The 18,389-nt window shown below is 38.7% G+C and overlaps 1 protein-coding gene across 1 annotated transcript in view; it reads left to right on the forward strand.

Moving 5' to 3' along the window:
- LOC126237535 (filamin-A) overlaps positions 1-18,389 on the forward strand; it is a 914,413-nt gene that overhangs the window by 432,516 nt on the left and 463,508 nt on the right. The window contains exon 12 of the mRNA XM_049947718.1: positions 570-674. Within this exon, the coding sequence (XP_049803675.1) occupies positions 570-674 (105 nt within the window). The remainder of the gene's footprint in view (positions 1-569; positions 675-18,389) is intronic.

Raw genomic sequence — 18,389 nt, forward strand, 5'->3', positions numbered from 1 at the left:
CCCTCCGCCACGCACCGTATGGTGGATTGCGGAGTATGTATGTAGTTGTAGATTTGAATATGTTTGAAGGACTTGAGATTTATGCTCACCTGCTAAAAACCCCAGGATAACAGTTGAATGAGCAAAGTGACTCAGCACATAGTAATTATTATGCAGGTTTTGAAAGACATGTTTTACCCTTTCTCAGCATAGCGTATTTTATTGGGTTGGGACAGTATGCTTTATCATGTGTCTTCTGCAGCGGCCCTCTGCCCAGTGGCAACATTGATTCTGATGTGGTGGAGGGGACCCATCCTGTTGTTGCTTTCAGCTGGACATTTGCTCTGCTCCTTCTATGACAGTTTAATGGAAAAGAAAAGAAAACACATTCTTAAAAGATTTTTATTTGTTTCCCTTTATTAAACTATGTTTGTGAATCTCTTTAATGTTTTGTATATAAATTGTTTCAAGATTGTATTTTTAGATTCTTTAGCACATCTAGAAGGCATTCATCCTTTGAATCTATCATATTGTGTCAAGTGTTGATAAATCTGTTATGATGTTAATCATTTGTTGTGTCTTTCCATTAGATGAAAGAGAGCACAGTCAGTCACCAAAGTTGTCATCCCCATACGTCAAAATCACTCCTCCGACTCCTTCTGTTCGACCAACAGCAGACAGTTACTTTTCGACTGGTAAGTATGTTTCAGGGGCTGTTAAACATTCTGGGCACTATAAATTACGATTTTCCAAAAAAAATTATGTAGCAATTCCTGTGAAAATCCTAACTGATATTTCATAACAATAAAAATAATCAATTATCGACAATATAATCTGAATGGATAGATAAGAAATCTACTCGCCAAACAGTGGTAAGAGAACACACATACTAAAATGTTTAACTCTTACAAGTTTTGGAGGCAGTAGCTCCTTCTTCTGGCAGAAGAGTTGAAGGGGAAGGAAGAGGGATGAAGGAAAAGGACTGGAGAGGTTTATAAAAAGGATTACAGTACAGAAAAGTCATCCAGAATCTCGGGTTAGGGGAGACTTACCGAATTGGATGAGAGGGAAAGAATGATTGCTGGGGAGTGAGAGTGGGATGGGCATGGATTTCAGATTATCTGCGAAATGGATGCAATCTTTAATATAGGAGGGAAATCTTTGTACTATGGGTAATGACCTGCAGTCCCTCCTAAAAGCTTCAGGCCCCTCACAAGGGTGTAAACGTCTATCCATAGAACTTCTTAGTCCACCCAAACCATGCACCTCAGCCTTTTACTTTCTTCCTAAGATCCAAAGTGACTTGCAGTCCCTCTTAAACACCTCAGCCCCCTCACAAGGACTTACACCACAATCCAAAGAACTTCTTATCCCACCCAAACCATACAGTCTGCCTTTTATCTTCTTCTGAAGATCACCCTTAGAACAAAAAATTCTCTCCTATATTAAAGATACCAACCATTTCCTAACTCACCTGAAATTTGTGCCTGTCCCATTCCCATCACCCACTTTGCTTGTCACCATTGATGCGATCTCCCTCTATACCAACATTTTTGGATGAATACCAGGCTCTGAAAGCTTGTAAAAGTTAAACCACTAAGTGATATTTTGTTATAGTTAATGCCTGATATTTTGAAGACTCAAGTATTTGCCAAAAAATAGGCTAAGTAACTATCCTTTAGTGCTTTTCTCTTTACTTTTGATAGGTTTCATCACTAGAAAAAATCATTGTTATTGGTGAATTCAGGCAAATGTGATTGTCTGTTGGAGTTGTGATGATGGTGACAATTTTCAGCTCTTTTCGGAATAAGTGCAATATTGCCTGTTTCATGGAATGATATGCTGTCAGACATTCTTGAGTTTTCACTAAATCAGAATACTGTTTACATTTCTTGAAATCTGTGTTAACAAGTTATCTGTTAAAAATAGTGAAAAATACATACTCTGTGCAATTTCTGCTGTCTCTAACATGAGATTTTCTATTTTATTTTACTGTCAGTGGTATTTTTAACATGTCACTGTGTAATTTTTAGACTCCTTGTGTTCATTACTCATTAAAATTAAATTATGATGTGTGAAACTACATTCACTCATCATATGGAAAAGGTTTTGAATTGAGCAGTAGATATACCCATAAACAAGATTTTGCTAGTGAATTCAGCTTATAAACTTGTATTCTTCATCAGACTACATCAGCAGAGCAAACATCTTAGCCACACTACCGTACTCACTTGTGTGTTATTTAGTACAGATGTTGGTTTCTAGCTGGCCTTCCCAGGCATCACATTATGACATTATGATTATCCAATCAGTGTTTTCTTTTGTAGCAATCCCCTACAGATACTAGAAAATATAAATGTGGTTACCTATGAAACTACTAAATGTTTGTACTCCCCAAATGACCAACCACAGTTTGAAGATTCTGGAGATACTTCAGTAGCATAACTTTTGAACAGGGCCTGTTGGTCACTTGATTAACGTTTCTTAATAATTTTCAGTTCTATTATATTCTTGCAAGTATTTCAATGTCATATCGATGATACATGTTATCAGTATTTGTGTGTCCCTTTCTGTAAAATTTTTGGTCACTATCTGTATGTACACCACACAGATGCATGCCAGTAGAAATGTCTGCCATTCCTGAGCTATGAGGTAGTGGACCAATGTGATGTACAGCCATCAAATTGCAAAGGGCTCTGGCTATTACTAAAAATAAAAATTATGCACAACTGTAGTAACTGTTCTCACTATCTGATGTAAACTACATGTTCTCCCAGTTTTCTTTACAATACTAAACATAATTTTGAAGTAATAATATTTCTTTACATGGAACACACACTGCTTGTGTCCAAATCATAAATCATGTAACTGTATAATAATTTCATGTATACTGTACCCATAGTTTAAGTAATTAATTTTATGAGATTAATGTGTAATAGATCTCTAGTCTTTAAAGCTAGCTAATGATGTACCAAACTTCACTTGTAGAGCAAATATATATCATTAATACCAATACATAGTAAATTTTGTTAATAACTTCTTAATAATAATGTAACATAATAAATTCCCAGTATTAAATGGGGCTGGTAAATACCCAGTAGTAAAAGATTATGGTAAAATCTCAATAATAATAGGCACTGGTAAATTGTCAGTATTAACTGAAGATACCGACTTCTCAGTACTAACAAATAGTAGTAAGTTCTGATTAATAATAGGAGATAATTTTTCAGTCATAGCTGAATATGGTAAATTATCACTAATAAGAAGGTGGTGACTTATCATCTATCAAATCTGTATTATAATCAGTTTCTTCACTATCAGAAGATTTGACACTAGAGTCTACTTTCTATAAATGTGAATTCACTTCATTTCTAGTTACTGTAAGTGTTTCTGCATTATTAGTTGACTTGTACCTTTGGTTGCTATTAATTCTGCTTCTAATATTTGCTTTTTATCCAGTGGAAAATACTATACTGAACTACTAGTATCTAATCATTCAATACTGCTTTCTGAATAGCGATGTGGTAATGGAAATTAATAATTGCTTGAATAATTGGAAAAATTGATTGGAAAGAATAATTGAAACAAATTTGAATGTAAATTATGAATCTGTGCACAATCCTGGGTGAACATTAACTGATACCAATATCAGCAGACCTTTAATATCAATAGCCAAGAGCCTTGCCTTGCACTGGTTCCCGTCAGATCACTGAAGTTAGCACTGTCAGGCTGGGCTAGCACTTGGATGGGTGACCATCTGGTCTGCCGAGCACTGTTGGCCAGTGAAGTGTACTCAGCCCTTGTGAGGCAAACTGAGGAGCTACTTGATTGAGATGTAGCGGCTCTGATCTCGGAAACAGACATACGGCCGGTGTGCTGACCACAAGCCCCTCCATATTCGCATCTGGTGATGCCTGTGGGCTGAGGATGACTTGGTGGCTGGTCGGTACTGCTGGGTCCAGCAGGGCCTGTGGATGGAGTTTACATGTTTTTTCTATATCAATACATTAAAGTTCAAAACACTTTTTGCGTTACATACTGCTTCACATTAATTCCTTTGTGTTTAGTCTCAATTGTGACAATGTCGATGCAGGAACGGTCCTCCGGATACCGTGTAAATTCTTCTTTTCTGCACCGAACCTCTTGATGCAGGATCTCAGCGACGAGTGAAATGATGAACAGATAGGAGTTGACTACTTAACTGTGCAAATAAATATTGCTTTTCCAATAACTTTTTATAACACTTTTAATGAACGGTTGAGATACGAGGTGTGGCTAGAAAAAAACCGGACTAGTACTGGTGAAACAATAAAACGAATGCAATAATGCTGAAAGTCGCGTGGCCTGTCACGTGACTCTCGCTCCACCTACTGCTCGAGTTTCATCTGCCTCCTGCACTCAGTCTGCCCGTGGCGTTTGTTTTAAGTAGTTGACGTTTTGTCTGTGCGTCGGAAAATGTTGAGTGTACAGAAAGAACAGCGTGTTAACATCAAATTTTGTTTCAAACTAGGAAAATCTGCAAGTGAAACGTTTGTAATGTTACAACAAGTGTACGGCGATGATTGTTTATCACGAACACAAGTGTTTGAGTGGTTTAAACGATTTAAAGATGGCCGCGAAGACACCAGTGATGACACTCGCACTGGCAGACCATTGTCAGCAAAAACTGATGCAAACATTGAAAAAATCAGTAAACTTGTTCGACACTTTCCTTGTCAACTCCTGTTAACTCAGACACTGCTCTGGTTGTTAAACGGCGATCTTGTCGAACAAGTTTACCGATTTTTTCAATGTTTGCATCAGTTTTTGCTGACAATGGTCTGCCAGTGCGAGTGTCATCACTGGTGTCTTCGCGGCCATCTTTAAATCGTTTAAACCACTCAAACACTTGTGTTCGCGATAAACAATCATCGCCGTACACTTGCTGTAACATTACAAACGTTTCACTTGCAGATTTTCCTAGTTTGAAACAAAATTTGATGTTAACACGCTGTTCTTTCTGTACACTCAACATTTTCCGACACACAGACAAAACGTCAACTACTTAAAACAGACGCCACGGGCAGACTGAGTGCAGGAGGCAGATGAAACTCAAGCAGTAGGCGGAGCGAGAGTCACGTGACAGGCCACGTGACTTTCAGCCTTATTGCATTCGTTTTATTGTTTCACCAGTACTAGTCCGGTTTTTTTCTAGCCACACCTCGTACACATTTTTAACAATACTGGTGTGATGGATCAAACCATATGTCCGTACACTGCCACTTCTGGAGGCAAAGGTGTGAAATACAGGAATTAATAAGTTGAAGAGCATATTTCTTACTTTACTTCATACAGATATTTAATTATGTACAAAACATTATCCTTGTCACAAAGCAACTCATTAATTTACCTTTGGCGGTGTCTATAACTCATTCAGTTTACATGTAGCTTATATAAAAGAAAAGAATGAACATGTAATATGATTTAATACAACAATTACCACCCGCAACCCCTCCCCTACTGTGCACTGACATCATGCAGAGGTGCACAGTGCCTTAGCTTACTTCCCTGTTTGAAGGTTGATAATCCTGGCCGGTTTGGGCATAGCCCATTGGAGTTATTCTTTTGAATGGTTATCAATTTTTATAGGCATGTCAGCTTCTTTTAATATATATCCAAAAACAAAGATGATGTAACTTACCAAACTAAAGCGTTGGTATGTTGATAGACACACAAACAAACACAAACACACACACAAAATTCAAGCTTTTGCAACCCACGGTTGCTTCATCAGGAAAGAGGGAAGGAGAGGGAAAGACGAAAGGATGTGGGTTTTTAGGGAGAGGGTAAGGAGTCATTCCAATCCCGGGAGCGGAAAGACTTACCTTAGGGGGAAAAAAGGGACAGGTATACACTCGAGCACACACACACACACACACACACACACACACACACACACATATATCCATCCGCACGCATGTATGTGCAGCTGAGGTTTACAGAGTTTTATCATGAATATGATATGTTACCTATAGTGATCCTAAAACAATGTTTACATAAGTAACAAATGTGCATAAAAATTTCCATGTAATTCAGGTATTTGACGCTTTCATGGGTAGTCAACACTCACAGTAGTTCGGTTTTGACCCCTTAATTATTTGGTAGTACTCAACCTTATTAGTTCAGCATCATGACATGTGATGTACTGCAACTGTTTTCTTCTTCATATACTTTCACTCTATTACATTCATACATATCATAAACTTACAACTATATTTACTTGTGGTGGAGTCCTTTCTTATGTTTATTTGGTATCCAACACTCTATAAGCATTTATCTTTCTTCATTTTTGGATGTGTCAATGCATCATTTCCTGGAAGAAAAATCTTAATACTAACTTAAAACTAAATCTTCATAGATAAGTGTATAGTGGCTCAATGGCTACTAATACCTATTTCATATATTCAGCCATGTATTAATTCATTTCAGTGTGCAATCATGCTATCAAAAAACTTATTTAATGTCATATGTGCGTCTCTACCTACCTCATAAATCTGAAAGATAAATTATTTTAGAGGCATGGTGCAATCTCTTATCAATTTGCCACTTATACTGTACTTGCTTGTTTACCTGCAGCAAGACTTTTCTCATCTATCAAATATAATTAGTGCGTGCCATTTCAGTATTTAAAGTTGTAAATATTGTGCATATATAGATATAATGTATATAGAACCGTAGCTTAAGTAAATATCTCATAGTTTAGCATCCCTTTCCTGTGGTTATAATCCCTCAGCTTATCTTCGTGCTTGTGTATTGTGCAGGTAGTCATAGTTGTAGTATAGACTCTCTTATTTCTCTGTGTCCCTGTTTATTGAACAGGCTTTACAAAGGCTAGTGCATTTTGAAGCTCATCAGTTTTTTTATGTGGGGGGGGCACTCCAACACTTCCAGAGCTGTGCCTGTCTGCATGCATGTGCTTGCAGTTTGTTGACTAGCTTGCTCCAAAATGTGCACGCACTGTGTTGCTCCAATACCACTTACGTTGCGGCAAGTTGTGTATTGCATTGCACTGTACCATGCATTTCGCATGTTCATTTATTTGTTTACAACTGGGCCATGCATAAGATGAAGCTTTGTATTTAGAGTATTGTCCTCTCTAGACACATAAAAGTAAAATTCTTCCTTTTTACATATACTCATCTTATCATTTATACATTTGACGTATATCAAAAAACACAAACACAAATTTTCCTTATCAACTAACAACATAAATTCTGGAATGTGATTTTCCAGCATCCTACATCTAATATTATTATACATATATACAGCTTAGAGGATATACAGCCCTTCTTCAATATGTAAACATTCTCAAGTCTTTGTGTGGGTAAAGGTCCTCGTCTTTCTCCGTGTTCATGTGTACTAATCTGTATGCTCCTGGGTTGGAGATTTTCGTGATTATGTATGGTCCAGTGTGTAGTATTTGCCATTTATGGTTCAGTTTCCCAATTTTTGTGGATTTGGGATGTGTTCTAAGTAACACCTTTTGTCCTGTATAAAATTGTGTTGTATGTTTCAGCTTTCTGTCATAAATTCCTTTCCATTATTTAGCCCAGATTTCAAGCTTGATTACCGCTTGCCGTGATAATTCCTATATGTATCTCAGTCAAAAGTTTCTCCCACTCATCCACTTGTTTGCAACTGAACATCAGCTCATTTGGTGTAACTCCAGTTGATGTATGGGGAAGAGAGCAACATATGGGGAAGAGAGCAATGTATTCAATCCACTTGGTACGTTTACAAGGTATATAGGTCCTCACAAACCTGTTGAATTCCTTAAACACCATTACTATGGGAGATACATCGGGATGAAATTTGGGTACTAAAATGTGTTTGATTTGGTTGGAATCTAAAAACTCTTTCCATTTACATCTAACAAAATATGATGCATTCTCTGTTAACATGACTTCTGGTTTTCCAACTCTTGCAAAATAATATTCTTTGATTCATCTTATTTTGAACTGGCTGTAATGTTCTGTACAGCATGCAGTTTTTTGTATTTGGTGAAGATATCATACAGAACTACTATATACTTTACTCCCCCATTACCCCTGGGATAAGTTACAGCCACATTCAACAATACCTTTTCTAGAGATTTTTTAACCACAATGGGATGGAGTTCAATCTGTTTGGAGATGTTAGAATGTTTTGTTTTCTGGCAGACAATACACTTTCTTTCCATCTGTAGTAGTCTTCATCTAAGGTTGGGGAAATAACAATATTAACCTATTTTGTCAGTGCACTTTGCAGTGCCATAATGGCCCCAAGTATTGTGTGTGTATAATATAAAATCATGCAGATATTCCTCTGGAAAACACACGTGCCATTGTTCTTGTTCGGGATGGTTCCTATGGAACAGAACACCTGTGTGAATAGTGAAAAACCTTTTCATCACTATTTTGCATACGTTTTCCTGTAATTGCTCCATGTAATTACACATGTGGATGTAGTATGATCAGAGGGTTTATGCTTTCATCAACATAGCTCTTATTTCACCTTCCTGCTCTAAAAGAACCTTGTGGTAATCAAGAAAGAGCATCAGCTATTATATTTTGGTTTCCTTTTTGTACACTATTTCAAAATCAAATTACTGAAGATACATACACTATCTGGCTATCTGTCAGTGTAGCAATTTACAAGTTAAGAGAAACTATAGGCACTGATAGTCACAGCACATTTTTGTGTGTTTACTCCAAAGGAAATATTCTAACCTTTAAAAGAACCAAATTACAGCCAAACCATCCAACTCCATAAATGAATATGAACATTCAGCTTCAGGTAAGATGAAACTGATGAAGCTAATTACTTTAGGGATGAGTTTTCCTTCTTCTTCTACCATTTTTTCAGACGTTGAGAAGACACATTGGTGCATCAACAAAAATCCTTCTTCATGACTGGTTGAGATAAAATATTAGCATTTAATAAGGCTTGCTTGATGTTCTTGAAATCTGTTTGACATTGCTTGTCCCATAACCAAGGTCTGATTTTCCAGAGAAGTTTGAGTAAAGCATTACTGTTCATAAATTGGTTAGTGATGAATTTCCTGAAAATGAAACTAAGCCTAAGTATGCCTTTAATTCCCTCTTGTTTTGAGGAACAGGACAGTTCCTAATGGCTTCAAGTTTTTTAGGGTCTGGGAGTATGCCTTCAGAAGAGATTGTGTGTCCTAAAAATTTTACCTTTCTTGTCTGAAATTAGATTTCTTGTGCTTTGCTGTTACTCCATGTTTGGAAAAGTGGGTCAATACTTATTCTACCCAAGTGGGTGTGGCAACTGAAAGGTCATCCAAGTATACTGTTACCTTACAGAAAAGTTCGGGCCCTAACACTTCGTCCAGAGCACAGATAAATACATTTGCACTTACGTTCAGTCCAAATGGTAATACTTGAAATTTGAAGCTCCTCCATCCACATACAAAGGTGGTATACTACTGATTTTCTTCATGTAGTTTTATTTGCCAATATGAGTATCAGAGATCGATTACAGTAAGAAATGTAGCATCATGGAATTTCATAAACTGTTCCTCTAAATTGTCTGGATGTGTTTGAACTGGTACAATAATCTTATTAATGTTATGTACATTGAGGACCAAGCACAGCTTGCCATCTGCCCTACTCATGGACAAAATAGAACTACAGTAAGGGGAAAACATCCTGTTAATCTATATTCTTACTGCTTCCTTCTTTGTCCATGATATAGGGTATTAAGTAGAAAAAAAATTTTGTGAGGGTATACTTCCATCTTCTGCACTAAATCCTTAATGATATCTTGTATTTTTTCAAATACATGTACTGTATTAACTTGAATCTAAGCTGCACTTTTTTTCCGGTTTTTGTAACCCAAAAATCCACCTGCGGCTTAGAATCGAGTGCAAAGTAAGTGGAAGTTCTGAAAAATGTTGGTGGGTGCCGCCACAACTAAGTTATGCCATTGAATATATGTAGCGCTACACAGGCATGATTTGCAGGGACAAAGATAAATACTGGCGCCAAAACCTCTGCGTCAGTAAAAAAAAAAAAAAAAAAAAAAAAAAAAAAAAAAAAAGATGGAAGATGAGCTTTTTTCTCTGCTCCTAGTTTTGACCACTGCATTTTCATACATTATCCAACGAAGTAAATACAAATTCCGTATTGTTCATCTTTGAATGTAGCAGCATTTCAATGTACTACGAAAATCTGACTGGCAAGACTGTTTGAGATGTTTGTCAATATGGCCAACTCTACGTTCTGAATTTTTTCCTACCTGTGAGAAGAGATGGTTGCTAATAGGAACTTTTATATATTGTGAATCACATGCAGTATTCTCTTCACCATAAGAATAATATGAATATAAACATTTTGCCATGTATTGTTTCGTGTTTGCTGCTATCTCATTTAAATCCTGTCTGCCTAATAAACTATGAAACTAGAGTGAGACAACAGCAAACATGGAAGAATATACATATCATGTCATATTTATATTCGTATTATTCTTATGCCTAATAGTGGTACAGTCAGAAATGAAGCATGGCAATTGACTAGATTTTTAAATCTAAGATGACTCTAATTTCTGTGCAGAATGTATTGTACTAAAGAGCCGTCTGCAAAGATTTTCAAACGGAGAAAAATTTTTGCTAAATTCTCATTCAGAACATCTTCTATCATACATAGTCTATTATTTGGTTCTTGTTGATCATTATCGAAGAAATCAGCGGTGTAAGTAACATTAAATGGCAGTCTCTTGCCATTGTTTCGCTAATGAGACGATTCCTCTCTTTTGTTTTTTAATTGTAAGCGGCGGTAGCGTGCACAAAAGCAAGCCCTGCCTCGAGCGGCGACAGGTCGTAAACACACATTATCAGAATGCGACAAACAATCATGACACGGTACAGTAATGCATTTTCAGCTTAGAGTGACGTAAACACCTACAACAAAGAGAACGGCACTTATCAGATCAAAGAAAAATAAGCAATCAATTCAAACCAGACGAAGCACATGAAAAAGGAAGGGTACCCGTAAAAATATGGACGGAGTGCCTGATGCATAGCAATGGCTACCTGATAAAGCTTAACTGCTAAGCTTATGACTCGAACCAAACTACTGTAGCTGTATCATCATTCATTCGACCTAAATTGTGTCTCATATTACAATGGACCAACTTTGTTTAGATTTGGAGGTGCGGCCTAAAACTTTTCTCCCCCCCTTGAATTTCGAGTCTCAAATTTCAGGTGCGGCTAAGATTCGGGAAAATTTTTTTTCTTTGATTTCGAGTCTCATTTTCCAGGTGTGGCTTAGATTCGAGTGTGGCTTAGATTCGAGTAAATACGATATATAAGCAAGTATCAGTTCCCTAAGTTCTTCTTGCTGTTCTTGAGTTGGTCACTTTGATTCACTTACCTTTGTGTTTCTTGTATCGATGTTTACCTTCTCTACTGCCGACTGTTTGTTATTGAATGTGTTGACAAACGTGACTATGGGATTTACCAATTAAACCTCAAAGTCATGAGTAACTTCAGATTTATGACTTATCAGTACTTCCCCTGATTAGATCTACTGCAAATAATTGATTATTTACTGTGAAATGGCATTGGCCCTTGCCTATATCAATTTGTATTTGGTATGTCCTAAATTTATCCATACCAATTAAACAATCAACTATTAATTTCTCTACTGTCAAAAAATTGCATCATACAGAAAACTGTCCTAATTGGATGGGATTTAAGGCATGTATTTTGGCTCCTTTTGATTTCTGATCAGTGGCAATTATTTTGGCTTTAATAGTAACGTGTACCTTGCCCTTGACCATGACCAAGTTTTCCTGTGTACCCTTATTACTTTGATACAGATCATCTTTTACATCAGTACCTTGATTGTATCTGATAAAGCAAGTGTCAATCAAGCTCATGCACCCACTCCTCCCCCCCCCCCCAACCCACCCCCACCCCCCCACCCCCCTCCCCCCCTCCCCCACAGGTCACAGACCAGGAGCCTACCATGATCGGTTCAAGTTTTCCGGCCCATGGTAACATTGGTCTCTGGGTTAGGTGTAACTTCTACTATATGGATCTGATTACACCAATTAGTATCCTGATTAGTATCCTGTGAGACTCTCAACGGAAATTCTCTTTGCCTTTGTATGTTATTTAGCATATGTGCATTACTTTGCTGGCTGAATTTTGCTGCCTGTGGACTATTTGACCGTCTGGAATAGTTTTGTGGTTGCCAAGCAATCAGCTGATTATTGCTGGTAGCTTGTGTCTGTTCATATTGTACAGGCTGGCCATTCTCCACTTGCCTTTTATAGTTGTTTTTGTTAAATGTTTGCCCATTTCTTTTATATCTTCCCTTGAATTTATGGCTTTTCCCATTGCCGTTGTGATTACTGTTACTGTTACCATAGGTCTGTGTGGGGTAAGGTTGCCATCTGTGTCGGACTATGAATCCATTGTTCCCTTGTTGGTCCATAAATCTATGTGGCACTATCGGTGTATTATCAGGCTTGGGTTGTGCTGATCTCTCTTTGTATATAAAATCCATGGAGTCCAATACTGATAGAAAATATTCAGTGTTGTGTTCCAAAATGGAAATGAGTTTTTCCCTACTGTGGGCAGGAACATGGCCCTTTAAAATTTTCAGCATGTCTACTTGAGATACTAGGTCTGTCCAGTATCTGGTTTTATTCAATTTATTTATGTTTCAAAATAGCCCCTTAACCTTCTATTTTTGCTGTTGAATGGAGCTGAGTTCAATACTTAATGTCTGGGCGTCTCTTATATAGCCTCAGACCAATATTTACCCAGAAAGTCACTCTCAAACATGGTAGTGGCAACATTCCACCATGTCCGTAACCAATAGTAGAACATCACCCTGTTTGTATCCAACAAGGAATCTATTTTTCTGGGCTTTGGTCCATGTATGAGGTAAAACATTTCAAAATGCTCTGATAATGGCCATGGGGTTAGTTCTCTTCCCTTCAGAGGTTAATACCAGAAACTGTAATTTCTCATCTTCAAGTATGTTGACAAACACACTGCGCTGTCAGTGACAGGCAGGTTTATCTTTGCCTGTGGCAAAGCACATGGCAATGGCACTTGCTTGACAGGAATAGGAGCCAGAAAGCATTGTTGCATTCTGCGACCTTGACTGTTTTCCCTTGATGGGCTAACCACATATTGTGGGTAACCAGTCAAAGTATCAAACTTATCTAAAAGCATGAATTAGTTTTCTGCCAAATGTTGGTTTGGAATGTCAGTAGTTTTAGCAATAATGCCTTGTTACCTTTCCTCTGCTTCCTTTAAACCTGAATCTATTTTAGTTAGAAATTGACTTTCTTTCTCTTTTAGAGCTTCTTCTATTGTATCTACATAAATTTTGCACTCTGACACTATCTTTTCAGCAGGGGTACTGCCTTTATTCAGCATCCTGGCTTCAGCTTTTTCAGTTGTTTCCATTACATCTGCACATACCTTATCTCTCTATTTTTTGGCAAATTTTGACTCTAAACTTAACCAGTACACTCTTAGACTTAACTTTTATACTTCTGTAGATAAGTTTTTGCACAGGTCTTGCAGCTCGCTGGCTGCATTTGTAACATTTTTTGCCAATGCATCCACTTGGAATTGCATCTCGTGAATTTGAAAATATGCTTCACTAAGGTTCTGTAACTCATCTGCAAGTTGTTCCTGTTTCTCATTTACAGATGATACTCTTTCCATTAATGTATTTATGTTGCAGGATATGTCGGTAATTATTTCTTGTTTTACCTGTTTTCCTAGCTCTGTCAACTTCCTGGATAGTTCATCAGGTAATTCAGTGCATATACTTTTGCTCACCTCACTGAACTGTTGAATAATATTATTGTTGAAATCGTTAAATGCCTGATTTTTCTGTGTTAACTGTTGTCGTATACCCTTAAGTTGTTGTGTTACATTTTCCTGAAATTCCTGTTGTTTTGTTAACTGTTGTGTTAATTGTTGCATGAGTAGTATCAAACTGTGTGTCTCACTACTATTTACATTGTTTTTACAAACTGTTTCTTGTTCTTGCGTTTGTGGTGTCATGAGCAAGTAATCAAAGGCATTTTTGCTATCAGGCCTTTCAGTTTCAGTACTTCAAAAAACTGTTTCTGGTGAGAACTGAGAAGTTGTTTCATTGACTATAATTAAAGTGACATCATGATTAGTTATATTGCCAGTGTCATCCTATATTGATAGTAGGATGCCAACATCGTTGCTTTGGTTGCCATCAGCCAGTTCACGAGTTGGCGTGTTACCTTCAACTGTTGCCAAGCTCAGTTTCTGACATCTTGTAATGAATTTTCAACAATGACCGTTTCCTTTGACTCTATTATGAATAGTTTTTAACGAAATTATGAATAAAATTTTGTCTCTATCGGTACTTTTCAATTAAAGTAGGTTTAGCTGCGTATTCACTAATGAACCTGATCATTATCTGAGACAGTCTTATAGAATATGAATGACTTACCTTGCACTTTAATGATGACTCTGTACACATTTTTAACTTTTCTGTAGAAATGCACTTTCCGAGAAGGATATTAATCAGAAGGAAAGGAGATATCTACTGCCAGAGAGATGGCACCAAGTGCGACCATATAAGCATACAGTGTAGCTGCTTTCTACATTTAATGCTCAAATCAGCATTTCTGGCTCATCTCATTTGTGGGCAGAATTTAATTTTAGTTTGCTCCTTCAATGTTTTTATCGTTACCAGTCCTGTGGACATCTTACAATTACAATGAAAATGTCGTTAGTTTCTCATAATAATAATATGAATCATTTATCTCAAAAATTTTTATCGTCACCATCAACTAAATGGTCACCATTGAATATAGATGTGGTAATGGAAATTGATTAATAATTGCTTGAATAACAGGAAAAATTAATTGGAAGGAAGAGTTGAAAGAGATTGGAAAGTAAATTATGAATCTGTGCACAATCCTGGGTGAACTTTAACTGATACCAATACTAACAGACCTTTAATATTAATACATTCAAGGTCTATAAACATAATTTACATTATGTATTGCTTCACATTAATTCCGTTGTGTATAGTCTCGTACGTGAGATTGTTGTTGCTGTGGTCTTCAGTCCAGAGACTGGTTTGATGCTCTGAATCTGTTGAGTGTATTCATCTCTTGGTCTCTATCTATGATTTTTACCCTCCATGCTGCCCTCCAATACTAAATTGGTGATCCCTTGATGCCTCAGAATATGTCCTACCAAATGATCCCTTCTTCTACTCAAGTTGTGCCACAAATTTCTCTTCTCTCCAGTTCTATTCAATACCTCCTCATTAGTCATTTGATCTACCCATCTAATCTTCAGCATTCTTCTGTAGCACCACATGTCAAAAGCTTCTATTCTCTTCTTGTCTAAACTATTTATTGTCCACGTTTCACTTACATACATGGCTACACTTTGTCACGGCATGTTGTCTCTACCTCCTTTTCCTCCTTACGATGAGACGGTGGAAGACTGATCTGGTTACGAAAAACATCTTCGACAGCACTTCTTGGCATTTCATGTCGCGGATGAACAAACATGTAAGTCTCTGTTCCTTTCATGGATTTCACCTCAAATGTATCGGTTGTTGTCGCAATTGGCGCCTTTGAAAGATTCTGCGTCTTTGTCCTTTGCTGAAATGTGCTCACTTCTGTCCGTCTATTTTCAAAAGCAAACGCATGTGGTAGCTACTCATGTTGCCTTTTATCGTTGTCAAAAACAACCGAATCAATCCTATTGCACTTAGGCTGCTGAACTTCACGGCCTCAGTAGAAATTGTCAATTTGTTACTGAAGTTCACAAAGAATCCTACGCTGATTCCATGGTACGGGATGCTATTATCCGATCGACACCCAACAAAGAAGTTAGGCAACGTGCCCTTCAGTTGGCAAATCTGACTCTAGATGAACTCCTATACATCGCTCTGTCTTTTGAAATTTCTCGCGCCGCTGGAGCGCAAATAGAGGCATGGGGCGACGTCGGGGAAATACAGCCTCTGTGCGATGTTGACGAAGCGTGTGGCGTGTCCGCGCCTGCCGATGTGGCCGCAGTACACTCCCAAGCGCAGCCTTGGCCTAACCATTCCTCACTGTCCAAATACTTGGTCGAGATGTTCGCATGCAGGTGGATACTGGTTCTGTTGCCACTATCATCAGTTCTCAGATGTATCTTCAGTTGGGTTCTCCAATCCTGTCACCTGTCACTAGGCAATTATGGACTTACAATAAACAGAAGATTTCTCTCTTGGGACAATTTGATGCTGAGGTATCTTACAAATCTGTCGTTTGCACTGTTCCCATATTTGTGGTCGACCATAGTAACGTGGAGAATCTTTTTGGTTTCAATGCCTTTCGCATTTTTGGGTTCTCCATAGATGACTCTGTCAATATCGTCTTTGATGCTATTCCTTATGCTCAATTGGATTCCTTGTCGACGACATTTTTGTCCCTTTTTTCTCCTTGGTTAGGCCGTGCAAATGACTTTGAAGCTCATATCACACTCAAACCCACTGCTCGGCCTAAGTTGTTTCGGGCTCGGCCCATTCCTGTGGCCCTTCGTGATTGGGTCAGACATTACCTGGATCGTCTCACTGCTTCAGGGGTCTTGCTTCCTGTCACTTCCAGTGAGTGGTCCTCTCCTGTCATTGTCATTGCTAAGCCCAATGGTGATATTCGTCTCTGTGGCGATTTCAAAGCCACTGTAAATGCTCAATGCCTCATCGACACTTACCCTATGCCCCGACCTGAAGAATTGTTCACTAAACTTGTTGGAGGCCAGTATTTTTCTAAACTTGACCTGTCAGAAGCGTATCATCAACTTCCTCTCGATGCTGCTTCCCGGCAGTTTCTGGTCGTTAACCTGCCTTTCGGCCTCTATCAATACCAACGATTGCCATTTGGGGTTGCCAGCACCCCTGCTCTCTTTCAGCGATTCTTGGAACAATTATTGCTCACTGTCCCTGGGTGTATAAATTACCAGGATGACATTGTTGTCACTGGCTCCACCACTGACAAACATCTTCAAAATCTCCACACACTTTTTCATGTCTTACAGACTGCCGGTCTTAGGTGTAATCTTCAGAAATCCAAATTTTTTCGGGCATCTATCACGTACTTGGGGTTTCAACTCTCTCGGGATGGTATTTGTCCGCTTCAGCAAACTGTCGCTGCGATTGATGCCCTTCCTCGCCCTACATCTGTGAAGGAACTGCAGGCCTTCTTGGGGAAAATAGCATACAGTAGAGCGTCGATTATCTGAACGTCGGTCAACCGAACGACCGCTTAACCGAACTGTGTACTCGCTCGCACCTGTTGCTCTCCCACCCTACCGTCCATCATCCCCCTCACTCCCACAGTAGTCGGCGCACTGGGCCACCACTGGCGGGACATTGCTTCTAATGGGGCCTTCACAAGGCGCTGCTGACCGGCCAAGCTGCCAGTGGCTGTGTTTCGACAATCAGCACACTTCTGTCGGCTCGGCACTGGCAGTAGAAGTAGCGGCAGTATCAAAGCTGTTCACAGCAACAGCCACGCCAGCTAAGAGTTGAGGCATGCCGCTCCGCGCAGTTTGACGGATTGCGTGCCCCCAAGAAGAGCTTCTCATGGTGCAAAGATTCTCCTTCTGTTCTCTGTTACGACCACTTGTGTGCTGCTGCCTGAAGAAGTGAACTTGACGATACAAAATGCTTAAATGTAAACGTGTTGTTTATTCCTACTGCAATTGCCTTTGTATGTTACTTCGTAATACTTAAAGAGATGCCTGTTTTTATGAATAAATTTACTGTACAGTACTTCTTTTTGGCAAATAAACATGTACAGTTCGATTATCCAAACAAACCAGTTTTCCGAACACCCATGTCCCCCAATTACTTCGGATAATCGATGCTCTACTGTACTATCACAGGTTTTTACCGTCTGCTGCTTTGGTGGCTCAGCCATTGCATCGCCTGTTGCATTAAAACGTGCCCTTTGACTGGTCCGCGTCATGCGATGCGGCTTTCCAGAAATTGAAGACTATGCTGAAGCAGGCCCCGTGCCTGGCTACTTATTGACCTGGCCAACATCTTGTTCTTGCCACAGACGCCTCTCAATACGGGGTCGGTGCAGTCCTTGCGCACCGTTTTTCTGACGGTTCCGAACAAAGCATTGCTTATGCCTCCAAAACGCTCACAGATGCCCAACAAAAGTATTCTCAAATTGAAAAAGAAGCTTTGGCCATTATTTATGCTCTTCATAAGTTTGGTGTTTTTCTCTGTGGATCCAAATTTCATCTTGTTACAGACCACAAACCACTTGTTTCCTTGTTTCATCCATCAACGTCACTTCCCAACAAGGCTGCACACCGCCTCCAGCGATGGGCTCTTTACTTGTCTCGT

Source organism: Schistocerca nitens, chromosome 2, assembly GCF_023898315.1.
Source record: "Schistocerca nitens isolate TAMUIC-IGC-003100 chromosome 2, iqSchNite1.1, whole genome shotgun sequence".
Taxonomy (NCBI): domain Eukaryota; kingdom Metazoa; phylum Arthropoda; class Insecta; order Orthoptera; family Acrididae; genus Schistocerca; species Schistocerca nitens.